General features: G+C 39.0%; 1 protein-coding gene across 1 annotated transcript in view; it reads left to right on the forward strand.

Annotated features, from left to right (window-relative positions):
• LOC121631195 (ryanodine receptor 3-like) overlaps positions 1-20,156 on the forward strand; it is a 77,734-nt gene that overhangs the window by 24,937 nt on the left and 32,641 nt on the right. Inside the window, 24 exon segments of the mRNA XM_041971925.1 lie at positions 25-108; positions 441-600; positions 1,156-1,303; positions 1,592-1,794; positions 1,878-2,052; positions 2,406-2,614; positions 2,699-2,934; positions 3,128-3,158; positions 3,241-3,401; positions 3,499-3,664; positions 4,967-5,053; positions 5,390-5,616; positions 5,981-6,785; positions 7,210-7,410; positions 10,007-10,109; positions 11,426-11,557; positions 15,881-16,154; positions 16,324-16,438; positions 18,612-18,744; positions 19,025-19,128; positions 19,238-19,373; positions 19,492-19,678; positions 19,803-19,911; positions 19,998-20,118. Of these exon segments, the coding sequence (XP_041827859.1) occupies positions 25-108; positions 441-600; positions 1,156-1,303; positions 1,592-1,794; positions 1,878-2,052; positions 2,406-2,614; positions 2,699-2,934; positions 3,128-3,158; positions 3,241-3,401; positions 3,499-3,664; positions 4,967-5,053; positions 5,390-5,616; positions 5,981-6,785; positions 7,210-7,410; positions 10,007-10,109; positions 11,426-11,557; positions 15,881-16,154; positions 16,324-16,438; positions 18,612-18,744; positions 19,025-19,128; positions 19,238-19,373; positions 19,492-19,678; positions 19,803-19,911; positions 19,998-20,118 (4,307 nt within the window).

Here is a 20,156-nt window from a genome sequence, read left to right on the forward strand (position 1 = left end):
GTTTTTTATTTTCTCTCTCCACAGGACTTTGCTGGCACTGGGTTGCCGTGTAGTTCATGTTAATCCAAATGCTGAGGACTCCCTCAAAAAGATAAAATTGCCCAAGAAGTAAGTGGGCATGATTTTGTTGTTATTCAGTTGATATTCTGTGTTAGACATGAAGCTAGAAATAACTACTGAAATAGCTGTTACATGATGATAAAAACACCATTGTTAACCTCTAAATCTAGATGAAACTGTAAATCAAATCATTATCAGAACATACGAACAATAAAAAGTTATAAATGACATTTATTGTTAATATAAATTCTGTACTGCCATTAAGATTTCTATCAGGCAGTAAATGTGAGAAAAATCTGTCCTGGTGGGTTTATTCTCTATTACAGTACACCCATAATTGAAGGAGAAATATTTATTTATTTATTTATTCCTCTCTGTAGCTATATGATGTCCAATGGTTATAAACCATCCCCTCTGGACCTGGCTGACATAAAACTGACTCCAGGTCAGGAGCTGTTAGTGGACAAATTGGCAGAAAATGCACACAATGTGTGGGCTAAAGATCGCATCAAACAGGGATGGACCTACGGCATTCAGCAGGTATTCCTGAATACACTCTTAAAATAAACAAACATACTATAAAGCATATAAAATTGTTGTTTTTCATCTGTACTTGGGCTTCTTTTTTATTCATTATAAGCAAAGCTATTCTAAAGAAGAGCTGTAACAGACAAAATAGTAACTAAAAACTGACAGCTGCTTTCAGTAAACTCAAGTGGGTTTTTTTAGTTATTCTCTTTAATACTATGATGGGGGAATAATTATATCTGCAACTTATATAAGAACATCTTACTTCAAATAAAGCACTACAGCTCTGCTTAAGTGGCGGTAACGTGACTATGAGTCCCAGTGAGAGTAATGCTAATGGAAATGACAGTAATATAGATGAGGTGAAGAGCAGTAATAACCCAATGGTAATACACTATATGGTTAATTAACTTCTAAATGAATGAGACTGACAGCACAGTGATATAAAAAAAATACATGTTTACGACTGATCTGACTTGATTCAGTCTACAGCTGATTGGATAAACAAGAGATTTTTGGGAATGACCTCTCATTAGATTGGTGGCTCCATGTCTCTTTTCTGCTCAGGATCTGAAGAGTAAACGTAACCCTCGTTTGGTTCCTTATGTGTTGCTGGATGAGCGTACCAAGAAGTCTAACAGGGACAGCCTGCGGGAAGCTATCCGTACTCTGATTGGATATGGGTACAACATTGAGCCATCGGACCAAGAAGGCGGTGAGCTTCACCCGTGCAATTAAGGCCTATTAAAATGCACTGTAGTTCAAATTGCATAGTACATAATAATAAGACGCTGATTAGATTATATCCTGACTTAATTTTCCAGTCCAGATATGGGAATCTGCCTCCCACGCTCTTTCCATTTACAGTAAAAGAGAAAAGGGTGTAAAATGCTTGCATTTAACTGTACCCACTGGGTTTATTGCAATCTATACTTCCATGAAAGGCTTCTTTCTTTGTTGAGCGTTCTCTTACATCACTGTGCTTTTCCCTTTTACCCGGTAGGACAAGTGGTTGAACGGCTCAGCATCGATAAGATTCGTTTCTTCAGAGTAGAGAGGACATATGCTGTAAAAACAGGAAAATGGTACTTTGAATTTGAGGCCGTTACAGGAGGCGACATGAGAGTGGGCTGGGCCAGACCTGGATGTAAGCCAGATGTGGAACTTGGTACAGATGAGCTTGCATTTGTGTTTGATGGGTACAGGGTAAGCCATCAAGCAGACCTTTATCAGTCCAATTTATTGTACTCTTGTGCTGCTATGTTTTTACCAGTATGTGTTGTAAACAGGGCCACTGTCTGAACATGGGCAGCCGGTTGTTCGGGCGTTGCTGGCACGCTGGGGATGTAGTCGGCTGCATGATCAACATGGAGGACAAATCTATGATCTTCACTCTTAATGGCGAGATCCTCATTACGACCAAGGGCTCCGAACTCTGCTTCACTGACTTTGAAACTGAGGATGGTAAGAAAGAGCATGTGTAAATGTGGGTATAATGTGAGCGACTTCTACGAGCTTAAGGTCAGGGAATGTCAGACTGAAAGTGATTTAAGGAAGAGTTGTTAAGCATAAGCAGCCCTCTGCTCATCTTTTAATAAAGCCTTCACATGCAGAGTAGAGAGCTTTAATCTAGAATGCTTGGAAATGTAAGTCAAAACAAAACCCCCCTCATTTAATGTGACAGTTAAATATCACCTTTCTGCAAAAGCTGTATTAATTTTTCTCCCTTCCTTCCTGCTGTGTGTGTATAGTTTTATTCTTTCATACCTCTACACCTGTCATCTCTTCCTCACTTACTTCCAACGGCTGTACCTCAGGGTTCATTCCAGTGTGCAGTCTCGGGCTGGCTCAGGTGGGTCGCATGAATCTAGGGAAGGACGCTAGCACCTTTAAGTATTACACAATGTGCGGCCTGCAGGAGGGATTCGAACCCTTCGCTGTCAACATGAACCGAGAGGTCACGATGTGGTTCAGCAAGCGCCTGCCTACTTTTGTCAACGTGCCGAAGGACCACAACCACATCGCAGTAAGATGAGAGCAGCACATGTGCTGTTTATAAAAAACAGAATTCATTAGGAGATAGATTCAAAGATCTTCTTCGTGTTTGCAGGTAACCAGGATTGACGGCACTGTCGACAGCCCTCCATGCCTTAAAGTCACTCACAAGACATTCGGCACTCAGAACAGCAATGCTGACATGGTGTTTTGTCGTCTCAGCATGCCTGTAGAGTTCCACTCCTTCTTCAAGACCTGTCCCGTCTTAGACATGAACGGAGTACACGAGGAAGATATTCTTAAAGTTAAACACAGGTGCTTACCTTTGCAAAAAAAAAAAAAGGATTTTAAGCCACATACACACATACAGCTTGTTTGTGAATGTTTTAAGTACAAGTGATGCAGTTGAATCTTTATAATTTTATAATAAATACATAATTTTCCAATCCAAATTCTATATATTTGTTTGCTAGCTACTTCATCATCACATTTTTCATGTCTCTTCTAGATATCCATTGAGATCTGTGAGACATAGTGAGGAAAGTAGACGGGTGGACTACAGCAGCATCACCATGGTATTTACTAATCTTCTTTGTGATAGCACTTTGTATTTGCAACACCTGCATTCTTTGCTAACTTCTTTTTGTTTTGTTCCAGTACTACCACTCAGTAAGGATCTTTGCAGGTCAGGACCCAGCCTTCGTGTGGGTTGGATGGGTTACCCCAGATTACCATTACTATAGCAACAACTTTAACCTCAGCAAAAACCGAACAGTGACTGTAACCCTTGGAGACGAGCGTGGACGAGTCCACGAGAGGTGAAGTCCCCCTCCTCCGTTGAGCATTCACTTCACATACTTTAAATGTTCTGAGGCTCAGGTGGTGAAAATGTGTATATCTGCTGATAACTGACAGTGTGAGGAGGAGTAACTGCTACATGGTGTGGGGTGGTGATGTGATCAGCACTGCTCATGCCTCCAGTCGCAGCAACGTTGACCTGGAGATTGGCTGTCTCATAGACCTGGCAACTGGTCTGGTGACATTCACTATCAACGGCAAGGAGATTTCTACATCCTACCAGGTGCTGAATGCTGGCAAATATTATGTTTTTATTGGGATCTGCTTTAGCTTATGCAAAACATGACATAAAAAAACACAATTAAAAAAAATACAGACAAACCTTTTAAAGGCTGCTGTGTTGCTTTTAGTTAAGTCTTGATATATAAACTGGAATAAACAAAGCTAAATCTACTGTCTTTGTTCCTGAAATTAAAAAAATTGCAGCTACAAATGTATTTCCTTAATCAGCCTATGGGAAGACAAAAGGAAATTAAGTAGCCACTGCTAATCAGAAGAGACACAGGAGGGTTTTTACTACTTATACTGGATAAAAAAAATGCCTGAGGCTTGTAGAGACAAGCTCACCACGAGAGACCATCAGATGGGAATATATATGCACATAAGTAGTGTAAAATGTTTGTTTTATTAAAACAAAATGTGCGACAAGTAATGCCAGTCTTTGAACATGAAGGGAAAATTGTGTGCTTGTCTGATCACCAACCAAGAGAAATGCCAAATGCCATTGTTTATGATATATTATGCATGTGATAGTACCAATGGTAAAAATGTGTTTTAAACACTTCTAATTTCTTAAAATGTGACAAACCCCCTAGACACTGGACAGGCAAGATGCAAAGAGTCTTGATGCACTGAAATATTATTTGAAGTGTATAAATCATGATCAGGATGAGGACCGGAGGTAGTGACCACTGCCGTAGATGAAGTCAGTGTGGAAATGTGGTTGTATTGCTCTGAATATAATGTTTGGGTTTAAAGTGGCTTTTTTTTAAAACCTTGACATATCAGTGCCAGCAATTGAATTATTTTCGCACAAAATAGATTTCAGATGTTTTCAAAGGCTATGCACAGATTCTGCGAACTTCTTACTGGGAAATCAGTGCTTGTTCATCTGTTAACTCAGTCATTCGGCTGCTCACACTCTTAACCTTGTGTGAACCTCATTTTAATGTTTTGAATATTTTCCTAACAGAGCAGTGATGTCTGTATTGTTGATTTTGTTCACTTGCAATTTGCTTGCTCAGATGTACTTTTAGAGCTAAATCTATAAAGAAAAACCTTTCAAGTTGTATAATCTTCTTACGTTCTCCCTCACTGAAATTCTGTGAAGCCTCACTCAGCGCTGACTCATCCTGCCTGACTCAACTCTTGAATGGTCACACACACAACACACACACAGAGGCACACAAACACGTGCAATCATTAAGTAGTAGCAGTCTTTACGCATCTTTAAGCAGCTTTCTGGAAGTCATGCTTTCTTGCTCCTGTGCAAGTTTTTAATGTGTTTTCTGTTTCTCTGCTCTAGGTGGAACCAAACACAAAACTCTTTCCTGCTGTGTTTGTGCGACCTACAAGCCCTAACCTCTTTCAGTTTGAACTGGCTAAAATAAAGGTAGGCTCCTGTAGATTTTCCTTTAGGACATTGTTGCTGAGTAGTTTGAGATCTACACCTTTATAAAGACAGCGCTAGAGACAATTACAGATACAGTCTTGTGAAGGTTTCACAGCTTTACACCTTCTATCTGGGGCTAATATTGTAATGCTTATGTCTGCAAAAAATATTGAAAGCATCACCAAAAAGAAGGATACTTTCCAGAGTAAAATATGTGTATCTGTGCAAGAAAAAGCCACATAATCACAAATATGTATTTAGACTAATAAGAACTTAAAGAGTGTTTTCAAAGAGCTTAGGAGATTTCTTATTTCTTCTTTTGTTTGTCCTCTTCAGAATGCCATGCCTTTGTCTTCAGCCATCTTTAAGAGCGAGCATAAGAACCCGGTGCCCCAGTGTCCCCCCAGACTTTATGTCCAAACCATAAATGCAGTGCTGTGGAGCCGCATGCCCAATACCTTCCTCAAAGTAGAAACGGCTAGAGTTAATGAGAGGCAAGGCTGGGTGGTTCAGTGTGTGGAACCTTTGCAGATGTTGGCCGTACACATACCAGAGGAGAACAGGTTTGTTACTTTATGTGTTCATGAGATGTACTGGATTCATTTAGTGTGTTTTAGTTTATCTTAAAGGGATTATAGAGCACACAAGTTTATACATGTCTTGCACATGTGTCATACTTTAAAAGTCAAATGTTTTGTCCAAACTTGGAGTTACAAACTAGATGGAAGCTCCAAAAAGCTCCATGTAATTAAATCTTTTGCTTATCAGTTCTCATATTTCCATTTCATTAAATATTACTTGATTATTTACAACCCTCAGTACAACCAAAAGTGAATACCAGAGTGAATTTTGTGTAATGCATTGTTGTTCACAGATATCTGGACAGTTAGATGTATCCTGAAAATGCCTGATCTTTTTCTTTCAAAGGTGTGTGGACATCATGGAGCTGTCAGAGCAGGAGGACATGAAGAAGTTCCACTACCACACCTTAAAGCTTTACTGTGCCCTCTGCGCACTGGGAAACACTCGTGTAGCCCATGCCCTGTGCAGCCACATGGACCAGTCACAGCTCTTATACACCATTGATAACCAGTATCTGTCTGGCATGCTACGTGAGGGTTTCTACAACGTTCTGATCAGCATCCACCTGGAGACAGCTAAACAGGCTAGACTCATGATGAAAGATGAGTTTATCATTCCAGTTACAGCGGAGACTCGTTCCATCCGTCTCTTTTCCAATGCTTCTAAAAGGCACCTTCCACCAGGGGTGGGGCTTAGTACCTCTCTCAAGCCCCGTCTCAACTTTACCCCGCCCTGTTTCATCAGCACCAAACGAGAGCATTTGTTCACCCCCCAAATGCCACTGGATGCACTAAAGGAGAAAGCTATTTCAATGCTGACAGAGGCTGTTCAAGGCGGTGGGCCACACATTCGGGATCCTGTAGGAGGAGGTGTGGAGTACCAGTTTGTGCCAATCTTGAAGCTTATTAGCACTTTGCTGACTATGGGGGTTTTATGCAGTGAGGATGTTCAAAAGATTTTACTGCTCATTGACCCGAATGTGTTCAGGGAGGCACGAGAGGAGGGAGTCACAGGGGCAACAGATAAAGAGGGACTAACAGGTACGGAGGAGAAAGCGGTGGAAGCTGGAGAGGAGGAAGCAGCCAAAGAGGCAAAACAGCCAATGAAGGGACTGCTGGAGAAGAGGCTGCCAGAGCCTGTCAAACGACAGGTAATGAAAACACATGTATGCACACACAGAAGATTTAACATCATCCCAACTGTGTTAAACATTAATGTCCAGCAATTGAGGTAAATCACCAAAACATGAAAAATCAATGAACACTTACATGCACAAGTACCAGTTCACATCTAAAGAGTGACACAGCTGTGCTTTCAATCACATGCGCCATAACTGCTCCACTGTAATAGGCCAATTCAGAGGTCAGTCAAACATGAAATGGCTGTCTGGCATTGAACAAATGATCACTTGGGAAAAGATGTCTTTTTAACAAGTGGGATAATGTGAAGCCATAAGGCGTTTGAATGTTTTTTTAACAGTCTTGCTTGTAAGAGTTGTGTGTAGATATGCAGCAGGGATGCAATGGGTGCATGTGTCTGAACAAATGTTTCTCCTCCTCTTGTCTGCTCTACAGATGTGTGAGCTGCTTCACTATTTCTGCGACTGTGAGCTGAAGCACCGCATCGAGGCCATTGTCTCCTTTTCCGACAACTTTGTCTCCAAACTGCAGTACAACCAGAAGTTCCGCTACAACGAGCTCATGCTGGCCCTCAATATGTCTGCGGCTGTTACAGCGAAGAAGACTAAAGAGTTCAGATCACCGCCTCAAGAACAGGTGAAACAGGTGTTGGAAGGGATAGAAATGTGGTGAAGCTTGGGATGAACTACATACATGGGGTGGTGTTGGTATAATGAGCTTCAAATGTATTTATTTGGTATTTTCATTAGAATGGCAGCACTTCTTAGGATGGGCAGATAGGACTCTATTCACTCAGATGAATGATAGATTTAGCCATTTTAAAACACAGATTACACAACATCACAAAGAGGAAATAGTTGTTATGCTTCTGACCTTTGCTTGTTCATGCTAACAAAAAAGAGGAGGCATAATGTCACCTCAGTTAATGCATTCAAATAGCACTCAGGCATTAAGGAAGAAGGGGAGCGGCAACAACAACAATTTCTAAAGCAGTAGCAACTTTGATCGGACCCACTTGTCAGTTCGGCTTTGTGAATACCTTAGCATCCTCTGCTACATGCTAACACAGTCATATGGAAAAGGATATATTATCTACTGTGTGAGAATCTTTACTGCTGTCTTTCTCATCTCAGCTTTAAATGTGGGTGTATGTGTATGTATGTATCCCTGGTGGCTGTTTGTCTTTGCCCCATTCAGCCATCATAAAGGATTCCCACCATTCATCCCACATTCTGTTTTCCTTTTTTGCCATCAGGAAAATGGCCCCGAAGCATCAGCTGCAGGACCAGCAGGATGCTGAACAGTTTCTTTTCCCAAGCAGTGACATTTGTCAACTCACTGTGTCCCCTACCAGCACTACACTACCACACACACAGACTAATTACCTGTATCCTGGCACATTTGCACCTAAGGAGGGCATGCACATGGAACTGTCTGCATCCTTACTAAAGTTTTTTTTTTACTTTACTAATTATTACTATTTGATCCTTTAATGTGTTCTAATTTAATTTAGTTTCTCATCTAATATAAAGATACTTGAGAAATGACAATAAAAGCTATTCTGTTCTATTCTATTCTATTCTATTCTATTCTATTCTATTCTATTCACACACAGACACAGTGTGAAGAAGAGCAATTCAAAAATATGTGTGTTCATAGAGCCAGGGGTTGCATGTATGACACTCTTAAGTCATAATTCTATTTTCTTGGTAAAAAAAAAAAAAAAAAAAAAAGAAGAGTTTAATCAATGCACAGAGGACAATTTTATATACTGTTCATCCGAAAATAAAAAGTTGTGAACGCCTCCTATAGCTTTGATTATGACACACATATCCTGTGTCATTGTTTCAGTAGCTTCTACAATATCACAACATTTACTTCCCACCAGAGTTGCATTCATTTCAGTCGGACCGCTACGCATTTTCTTCTTCAGCACATTCCAAAGATTCTCCATGGAGTTCAATCCATGTGTGAAAATCATGTCTGGTGCTCCCTGAACCACGCTTTCTGGCATTGTCATGCCCTTGCATTCAGGGAGGAAAAACATCCACTGATAGAATAACCTGAGCCAGTTTTTTATAAAGTGTTGGACAGTTCTTAATTTTAGTAGTTTCAGCATCTCCTTAGCTACTTTTTTTCTTGACACATGCCTATAAGTTGACCCTTCTGAAACAAATTAACATCTTTTTCACAATCACAGGATGTGTCTTCAGACATGATTGTTCGAGAAATGAGAAGCTACTCACTACATCAGTTTTGGCTAAATAACTTGTTCCGAACTGAAACATAGTGATCCATGAAGTTCTTGCCAATTTGCTCATTTAAAGCCAGGTCATGACTTTTTTTGGAAGGGCCGTGTATTTCTGTTGTTTCAGACACATCATATGTGATATATGCTGTAACTAAGGTGCTTTGAAACAAGAACTTTAAAACATAATTTCTGCTGTAAAATCTGTGTGCTTTAAAGTGAATTCCTACTGTGGATAAGAGGGTTATTATATTGTTACAAATTGAGGGCTTTTAGCACCTTCCTTATCTGTGCATTGCTCCCTTGTAACATATCAGTTTCACACTTTTGTTCCTGTTATTCTGATTACACATCTGCAGTCTGATTTCAGTGATGCAGTTGCTGCATCATTAAAAACATTAATGAAAAAAGAATACACATGAATCTACAAAAAGTGACTACAAAGACCTGCAGGCTCTGCACCTCAAATTATGCATGTAACTGAATAAATGAAGGGAGAGGTTACATAACTTCTGTAATTTTTCTCATACATGGTTCATTTCACTTCCAACTGTTATACTTTATCTTGCTTTTCGAATCGTTGAATTGTGTAATTTTGGCTTTGTGGCTTGAGAGAATGAGAGCTGCTCATTGTTCCAAACGTTTCTGAAAGCGTTCCTTTTTGAGTGTCGAGCAAAGCTCCGAGGCAAATACACTCAGAGGGTGCACTCGGCTGCGCAGGCACACACACATTCATTACAGTGTCTCTTTAAGGTCACAGTTGGAGACGGAGTGCAACACTTCGCAGCTACTTTAATGGCATGTCATGTTGTCCTGTCTGGGAGGCATTTAAGATGTTTTTCTTTCTCTCTCTCTGGATATTTCTCTTCACAGTAAGGTTGCATCATGTTCAAATGTTATTAAAGTTGAGAACAGTTTAGTCGAGTAATTTGATAAACAATTCATAGTTTTTCATTCACAAGAAAATATATTTTCTTATTTCAGATCAACATGCTGCTGACCTTCAGTATGGGTGAGGACTGTCCGTGTCCCACAGACATCCAGGAGGAACTCTATGATTTCCACACCCAGCTGCAGCTCCACTGTGGTGAGATGCAGATCAAGCAAAATGTTTATGAGCTGCTTTATTGGTTTTGTAATGATAGAGGCATTATTGTTTTTACCATTGAGCAGTAACCTTATATTACTGTAATCAATTTTTGAATTTATCATTTGTCAATTTATCAACATTTTCCAACTTCAAAACATATTAGAATGAATAATTTTCAAATAATAGGCATTTGTGTCACAATGTGTGTTGCTTCATTTGATTAATACTTTCCAGTAAGACGCTTAAGTTAGTTAGCCTCATTATCTCAGGTGAAATGGGTCAAAACAAACAAATACCCTTTAAATAGATGCAAACAACTTACAGTAACTACGACAATAGTGGCAATTGTATTGTTTCTGATTAACTTACTAGACATTTCCAAATGTGTTTACAAGGAAGAAAGTAGCAAATCAAGAGACTTTTACCTGAGTTTAGTGGGTAGAGTTACATAAAATCAGAGTAAGGGGGGTTTGGCTACAGACGTCCAACCGATCTTTCTTACCTACTGAAACTTTGGAATAATTATCTGGGCTCCATCTCAGCGGTCAGGAAGGTGCATACTGGGTCAATAAGTCTGAGATGTATTTAAGTTTTAGGCCTTTTAAAGCTTTAAAGTGGAGTAATGGCTTGGCTTCTTTCCTCACCTGACTTAACTCCTATTGAGGACTGAGGGGAAAACAATACACCTCTTTAAACAGCATTTGGGAAAGCTGTTAATGCTGCTTTTGTGACAGTTGATCATAAAATGATCAAATTGGGTGGATAAATGTACTTTGGCACATACACTCCCATGAGCAAAAAACTTCTCCTTCCGGTTTGAGGTTCAGAAACATTTCTAATTAGTTAAAAGTATAAAATAATCATTTATTCGTGCAAAAAAGAAGTAAATATTAAACACAAGAAAAGAAAACAAATTTTCCATGCTTCGTTCTAAGCTGCTATTGTGCCAGCATCAGCAGGGTTCTGCTGCTGTTGCCATGAAATGCTTTTTTTCCTGTTTCTGAGTTTTTTTCCATCTCTCAGTGGAGGCTTTAAAGTTCAGCGTCTCTATGGTTGTTCTGACATCTTCATGTTTTAATAAATAATTGAACTGCCCCACCCTCCATGGTACCACTGAGCCAATAGCAGTCCCAGCTGTGTCGCATGGTGCCAACAGGCGACACAATAAACTTTCAGCTGACAAAATACTGGGAGGGATGCTGTACATCCTGTACTATGCATAATACCAAAACCTCTTTTGAACTAAGCTTCAGTGAGATGTTTTATTATTCTCCATGGATATAGTTTGCAAGTCTTCTTCTTGTGTTGTGCAGGAATCCCTATGGACGAAGATGAAGATGAGCAAGATACATCTATTAAAGGTCGTCTGTTATTGCTGGTGAACAAGATCAAAAGTCAGTCTCACAAAGCAGAGGAGCCCACAGAGAAGGAGCAAGCTGCACCATGTGAGGAAGTAACATTTAAATTATCACTGAAGCTGTGTGCTTACAAACACCTGTTTACACACAGCTGGGAAGAATGTATTTGTAATTGGTCTGTTGATGTGGATTCAAATTAGATATCCACTCTATTATGCCACTGTTACCATAGCAACATTTTAGAAAGAGCTAAGTCCTTGGGGATCACAAATTTCTTATTCTGTGCCTTTTCTTTGCCCTACAAATGTCCATAAACAAAGAAATGCTCAAAATGCTCTTCATGGCTTATACACAAGAATTAAATGCACCACAGCACTAATGTATTTACTCCCCTGCACATTCGGCTAGTTCATGCCCTTGTTCACCTCTTTTTGTACAAGCTCTCTTGCTGTGCTCCTGGCACAAAGAACGGGGAGAATTAACATGAGTCGCTCCTGTATTGCATTTCTAGCCCCTTCGGCCTTACCTGCATGTCTGCCCAGTGGCTGTCATATGGACTGAGTCACTGTGTAGTAGTCATTTCCATTCCAATTTCTTTTCAATTTCATTATGGTAATACAGAGCCTGGTGGAGGAGAGGTTGCAGAGTGAAGTGTATCTTCTGTCAGCAGCTCCGGGAAGGGAGAGGGGAAAATTGAGGGGGGAAATAAAAATAAAAATAAAAACACACTGGTGATGAAGCCAAATCCTTCACCTGATTAAGTCCCCTGACATGTGTGTGGATGAGAAAATCCACACAAGGATGATACACAGTCAAATAAAAGCCATCCCAGTCAGTTTGTTGTCTCAAGTACCACTTATGTTAGCGATCTTCAAATTATTGATTTTTTCTAAGTACCAAAAATGTGCTTTGCTTTGTCTTGCTTATTCACCCTTTTTTGTTGATGCAGTAGAAAGCAGTACGAGTTTTTTTTTTATTTGTACATTTAAAATATCCCTGCAGCAAAAAGAAGAAAAAAAAAGCATATGCAACTGCCTTTGATTATATTGACTATGTGATATGAAATAGTGGATTTTATTACTCCTGAAAACCCTTTTTAGATTCAGCCAGAAATCGTAAGAATAAATTTAGGGCTTAAACCTGTGTTGCTGACTAGAGGGAATGAAAGGCAATCTCTCCACAGGGATTTGGTGTGACCCTGACAAGGCAGCTTATAGACCACTGCACATATCTCAAGGAGAAAAGTTGGATGAAAATAGAGTATCTTTCCTGAAACGAATGCTTTTTAAGTTATGGTGAAATGGCTGATGGACGGCACCGGAGGCTCAGGAGCATCACATACTTCTATAAAAACTCAAGTGATCAGAGAGGAAATGAGGGACGTTAAATGATGAAAATCTGTTGAAAGTGTTTTCATTTGAGTAATTTTCTAATTGTATTTGTATTTTGTGTAAAGCATGAATTGGAGGCTGTGTGTACCGTTTTCTGTCAACATCTTTAGCACAGGATATATGATTTATTATCAACCAGTGTTTTAAAGCTACTCCTCAGAGTCCTTAGCCACTTATTTAAAGCTGTATATCTCAAAAGAAACACACAACGGATTTTTGCAATAAACACTGAATGATTTATTATTGTCCTCTCTTTTCTCTACTCAAAAGACCCATTAAGAACTGCTGGATTTTTTGAGTGAGAAAGTGTTTATTTCTGCATTGAGACACCCATCAAATGACAGCAGAGGTTGTGGGTATTTATTGGCTCTGGCCCTGATCTGCATTGATAGGAACACAACATCCGAGTTCACTGACTGTGCTGCTACTAAGGCAACAAAAGTGGGCATGGAGCTCAATTTTTTAATTAATTTATATATCTCTTTTATTTAATATGAAGCTTATGAAATTGAAAATAACACCTTGCACTGCAGGTTTGATGTAAACTGGAAGAAAGCTGGCTGCTCATTCTCAGTCCTACTAAAGGCTGACGTGTGGTCAAGACAAAAATGAGAAATTAGTGTAATTGTATTTAAGTCATGATTATAGGAGATTGTGGTCCAAAATAGCTTACAGGATACAGTGTATCACCATCATCAGGCTTTATAACAATATATTTTTTTTAGCAATTTATAATATTTAGGCTGATAATTAATAATAATGGTAGAAATGGCTGCACTTATTATAAATATGTGCAAACAGGCACACATTTACTTCTCAGTTACTTAAATGCAAATAGATATCACCATCCCCTCCTCCTCCTCTTCTTTTGTGGATGCAATCTTGTTGAAAGCTCGTTCAAATATGCTTCTGTTGGTGTAAAAACAACATATAGTACAGGGCTATGCAATATGGATCGCACTGCAGGTTTTCAATGTGTCCCTGCTCCAACACACCTGATTAAAATTAATGGATCCAACAGCCTATTAAGTTCTGCACAATGATTTGAGTTCTACACATTAATCTGAGTCAGTTGTGTTGGAGCAGGGGTACACTGAAAACCTACAGGACTCCATGGGGCAGAATTGAGTAGCATAACATGATGAAATGGGTTGCCTCTGAATGTCCATATGTTATTTGTTTTAGGAATATTCTAATAAGTCACTTTGATCAACTGAGATTAAATCCAAGCAAAATAAATGTACAAATTTCACAGCAATTCATACAATAATTATTGAGCTATTTCAGTCTGACCTTGAGGACTAACATATGGACTGATCATCCAATTAAAATGATTAAAAAATACTAATTCAGCTCAGTTCTGTTTTGAAAGGCATATAAAACACAAGTAGATAGTTCTGGTTGTGAAAAGTGGGTCTATGAGGAGGAAGTAGGATGCAGTGAGGATAATGAATAACATGTTCTGAGCTGTGACTCCAGCCATAACTTCTCTTCCCCATCACATCATCTCACTACCAGAGACCCTGAAGATAAAGGCGTCGCCGCTGTCGTAGCATTATTTAATAAAAATGAAATAAAAGGAGAGAAAAAGTTATTTTCCTCCTCTGATGAATGGCTCATCTTGCTGAAGCATTTAATGGTTAGACATGATAAGTTGACTTGAAGAAGTCTGTGTGTGCATCACAGAGAGCATTAGAGTTTGTGTGAGCTCTTACACTATGAAAGATGTTGGCTTTCATCATTGTAACTCTTGACCAGCCAAATGTGTTGGAAAAGGTGCATTTGAGGCTACAACAAATGAAGAGAAAATGAGTGAGTGTGTTTTAAAGTGTAACATGTGAGTCAGGTGTTGTGAAGCATGTGGGCTGGGGGGATGAAATGTCACTTCTGATTGGGAACAGATATATTCTCCTGGTATTTTTCTTATTTTTTTACTTATATTTTTGACATCTGCACACCTCTCGGCAGAAGGATCCCTTACTGCTGTCATTCTGCAGTAATTCCCGTCTTTCTCCTGTTTTGTGTTTACACCCCAAGAACGTACCTACCCCACACGATTTACTGATTCAGTTTTAATGAAGCCATAAGGGTAGCCCAGGTATAAGCTATCCAAACAAATTTCTCTTTTAACCACAGGAGCAGAACACAGTTTTCTTCTTTTGGCCTGAGTAGTAGAAGGAAGGAAGGTTAAAGCTTATTTTACACTTGAGTCTAACAGAACATCATTCCCCTCTTGTTTTGGCATCTTTAATTTAAAAGAATCTCTTTGATTAGGACAAGATGTCCTTTGGTAAGAAATCTGCCTATAATATAAAAATTCTGTTGAGTAACTAAATGCCCTTCATTGTACATGTAATGAGTTGCAATCTACATGCAACTTCTTCAGCTAGATGCCATATTCTCTATAGGCTTCATCCAGCTATGCATGAGCCAGCAGCTGTGATGCTATAGAGGCACATTAATGAAAATGACATGGGGAACTTGCACATGCATTGTGAATGCTGAAAAATATATCCTCATGCTGCCATCCAGAAAATTTTTTAGTAAAGTTTTTTTTTTTTTTAATTATTTCAAGAAAACATAGCCAAGCCACATTCTGCAGACTTTACAGCTACAAGGCTCCAGGCTCAGAGTCCAGATGCTAAGCTGTAGTCCTGCCTGCAGTCCACACCTGTCACCCACTCACCCACTGAATATATTTAATTACATCATAAAATACAACAAAACAAGCCCCTTTGCTGTTGTGTTGTTGAAAACATTTATCCAGCAAGAATTGCGGAGAAAACATTTAGTTTCCACATCTGCAACAAATATTCTCCTTAAATGCTTACAAGATATGGATTAAAAGTCATTGCATACTGTTTTTATTGGGTTTGTCATGTTAGTAAGGTATGTTTGTTCCATTTAGAATATGATTTTAAAAGAAGAAAGAGTGCTTTTACTAATTATTTTATTGCTGAAATTCCTGTTCCACTGATAAAAAGGCGTCTGAGTAATTATTATTTCACCCTCTCTTCAGCCAATCTGAAGGAGCTCATCTCCCAGACTATGGTCAGCTGGGCCCAGGAGTGCCACATCCAGGACTCAGAGCTTGTTCGAAAGATGTTCAGCCTGCTGAGGAGGCAGTATGACAGCATTGGGGAGTTGCTTCGAGCCATGAGGAAGACTTATACCATCAGTGCTGTCTCAGTGCAGGACACCATAAACCTCCTGGCCTCTCTTGGTCAGATCAGATCTCTGTTGTCTGTTCGTATGGGAAAAGAAGAAGAGAAGCTAATGATAGATGGACTGGGGTAAGTTGCAAGACGAGTGACCAGTTTCTCTTAATTCTACAAAAACTTAGATTAGAAAACAGTTTCTGGTGAAAAATTTAAAATTTTGTCTAATAATTTGCTGCCAATGCTTATGAACGAACATATCTAGTCTTTTTATTTGATTTTTATTTACCTATTTACTTTCCAGTGACATCATGAACAACAAAGTTTTCTACCAGCACCCGAACCTGATGAGAATATTGGGCATGCACGAGACTGTCATGCAGGTCATGGTCAACGTTCTTGGAGGAGACAAGTCCCAGGTTTTAAAACTTCAACTCCTTAGTTTATCTGTTATATGAGTCAATTAAAAAGGCATCATAGACAAAAGATTTAGTATGTTATCCTTTGTGTGTGAAGTATGGTTGAAAGGGTAAGTGTGTGTTAATGATGATGCTGTGACAGCAGGAGCGTTGCTAGACTAGAGCTCTACTAGGGCACAGGTCCCCCCCATTACTCAGATCACATTTTTAATTATAACCTGCTATTTTCGTAAAATGGGCAACTGCCTTTTTTTCATCTTCTTCCCTTCTAAAAAAACAAATTGTATTGAAGAACTTTATTGTCCCACCAAGGTAGGAAATTTGATTTTGGTGTCACTAATAACAATAAAAACATAAAAGTCAGTAAATAATAATATAAATAATAATAATATGGTTGCAATAGACTTTGTGTGTGTTGTCTGCTTAATGTGAAAGATACAAATGTAAATTTATAAGCTAATTAAACCAATAACCTAATATGAATTCAAGTTAGAAATCTTGAATATCAGATTATTTTGGTAAAAGCAGTCAGATAATTTAATTATTTTCTTTCTTACATGAATTTGGAGTTTTCTCTTAGAAAAAAAACAACTAACAAAGTTCAAATAGTAAGACTATTCATATTTATTTATATTTGGAGAAAAAAATCATTATTAGGGATTTTGGAAATGTGTTCAAACAAAAATGTTTTTTAAAAAATGATGTTGGGATTTATTCTCCAGTCCACTGGGTCATGTTTTGTATTGAACCTGCTGTCTGACTATGAACTTCTTTTACACTATATCTTATAACGTGCAGGCTGAACACTTTTCTAGTGGGTGGTACTACCAAAAAACTTTATTTTCTATGAGTTGATAAATTGAATTTGGTACCTAACTTATTATTATTATTATTAAATTCCCCTCTTTCAACATAATATAATTATCATAAGACATTCAATCTGACTCATATGCACCCACAGTAGGTCATAATAATTAGATGATGCCTTATTCATTGTTCGCTATGGCCTTAATGCTGTAACATTAACTGCTTTAACTGTGACTTCTCAGAGTCAAATGATTATCTATAATAACTTTGATGAATTTCTGATTAATCTGTGTTGTCCCTGAATAAATCTTAACATGCTGTTGATATCAGCTCACACTGTGTTAGTCCAGGTGTGCTGCTCAAAAAAAAAAGAAAAAAAAAAGAAGCTTTTCCCTTTATTTTCTCTCCCTCTCCTTTCTTTTTTTTTTTTTTTTCAGACATAGACATCATACTTATATCTGCAAATAACTAGAGTGTGCACATCTGTTTTATTTCTGTAAATATTTTATACCTTAGATCTTTCATTTATTATTTATTTCTATACTGCTCTCTTTGCACTGACACTGGGGATGGCTTAATCTCGTTGTACATGTGTATAATGACAATAAAAGGCATTCTATTCTATTCTATTCTATTCTATTCTTATCTGTTTTGGTAGCTTGATTTTCCTTCTTTGGGAAAAGACATAACTTTTCCCCTGCTTCCTGTGGCTGCCCATCACAGGCTACCGGCAGGACTCATAACTCAGTTGAAACAGTCAGTGTGGATTGTTTATAGGGGTCAGAGAAGCTTCAGAGAACATACACAATTATTGTAAAAGGTGAATTTAGAGCAAACTGAAGGTTATATTCCCCTAAAACCTCATTATTTGAATGTGCATATTAGTCTGTAATAACTGTCTTCTGTCCTTGTTACTGTTATACCATCTTATCCCGTACTACTGGATGGTTAACTCCTGAGTTTTTACGGGGCATGTGCCTGGTATAAGAAGTCTGGTAGTTATGATGTGGTCTATGTGTGACTGAATCTTCAGAGAAGGACAAATAGGGCACAATGTGGCTTGGTGACTGACAATGTGTAAAAAATGTCAGGCTTTCTACACATTAACAAGGCATGAAGGCATGTGCGGGAATTCAAAAGAACTCGCCTGAAGTACCCTGGAGGAAAATAGCAACTCTCCAAATCCACTCCTTATCACATGTCAGCTTTCTGAGTGACAGTTTGTGAGCAGTAACTAGACAGGTTTTGGATTCTGTTGCATGCAAGTCTACTATAATAAAACCACAACAATGATCCCTGAAAAATACATCAACACTGAAACACAGTGTCAGCTTTTGGAACTTATTCTGTATGTTCCACCCAACAGGAAATTGCTTTCCCTAAGATGGTGGCCAGCTGTTGTCGTTTCCTCTGCTACTTCTGTCGGATCAGTCGCCAGAACCAGAAAGCCATGTTCGACCACCTCAGCTACCTGCTGGAGAACAGTAGCGTGGGCCTTGGTGTGTACAACTCTCTTTGTTTGGGCATTAGTTGACGGTAAGGTTTATGACGGTGTAATGTAAATAAATTTAACAATAAAATAAAAATAAGGCCAAATATGACCAAACTATCCAGAGCAAACCAGTGACACTAACCTCAAACAAGTGTTGCCAGATGAGCTGCTGGTTAGATTTTAAAGAGAGGAAACACCACCTCCTGCTGTTTGTTGAACATTGTGTTTAAATGTGGACAGAGAGCAGTAGTTAGCTGCTGATCCTGTTTATGTGCTTTGTGTTGTAGCTTCTCCAGCTATGAGGGGATCCACTCCTCTAGATGTAGCTGCTTCCTCTGTGATGGACAACAACGGTTTGGCTCTGGCACTGGAAGAACCTGATCTGGACAAGGTAGGTCCTTTTCTTAAAAAGTCTGCTTGATTCATAGGGGAAGTCAGATAAAGGTATGAGATCAAAACCACAGTATGGATGAAATTAATGTAATGTAATGTTTGTATAGGTGGTCACCTACCTGGCTGGCTGTGGCCTTCAAAGCTGTCCAATGCTTTTGGCTAAAGGCTATCCAGACATCGGCTGGAACCCTATAGAAGGAGAACGATATCTGTCCTTCTTGCGCTTTGCTGTTTTTGTTAACGGTATGCTTACAGTTATGCTCCGGCCTCTCTATCTCCTGTTTTTATATGTAAACATGCTAAAAATCCTGTAAAGTCTTATTGAAAGTAGGCATTAATATGTTTTTATTTTCCATGTCAGGAGAGAGTGTTGAAGAAAACTCCAGCGTTGTGGTCAAGCTCCTCATTCGTCGTCCTGAGTGTTTCGGACCTGCCCTGAGAGGTGAAGGCGGGAACGGCTTGCTAGCAGCTATGAAAGAAGCTATTAAGATATCTGAGACGCCTGCTTTGGACCTGCCGGGCTCCGTGCAGGGAGTCAGCTCTGATGTGTGAGCCATAAAAATCAAGCCAGTCTTCTATAATGAGTGTCACCACATGTTTATCTTCTTTATTTACATCTTTGCTGTGGTTCCCTTTAAAAATCTTCATCCTTTTGCTTTTTTTCTCTGGTAGGTCTGCTGATGGTGATGATGAGGAGGAAGTGGTCCACATGGGCAATGCCATCATGTCATTCTACTCTGCACTTATTGACCTGTTGGGACGCTGTGCCCCTGAGATGCATGTAAGTTTGTTTGTACCTATTGCATTTTTTTTTCTTATCATGGATTATTTTCTTTTTTATGATCACATTTCTTTTCCTTTCTTCAGCTCATCAACAAAGGGAAAGGTGAAGCTCTGCGTATCCGTGCCATCCTGCGCTCTCTGGTTCCTACTGAGGACCTTGTAGGAATTATCAGCATACCACTCAAAATGCCTGTTGTTAACAAAGGTATTAGTGAGGATGTTTGCCCTTTCTATATCAGATAA

The sequence above is a fragment of the Melanotaenia boesemani genome, chromosome 20 (genome assembly GCF_017639745.1).
Source record: "Melanotaenia boesemani isolate fMelBoe1 chromosome 20, fMelBoe1.pri, whole genome shotgun sequence".
NCBI lineage: Eukaryota > Metazoa > Chordata > Actinopteri > Atheriniformes > Melanotaeniidae > Melanotaenia > Melanotaenia boesemani.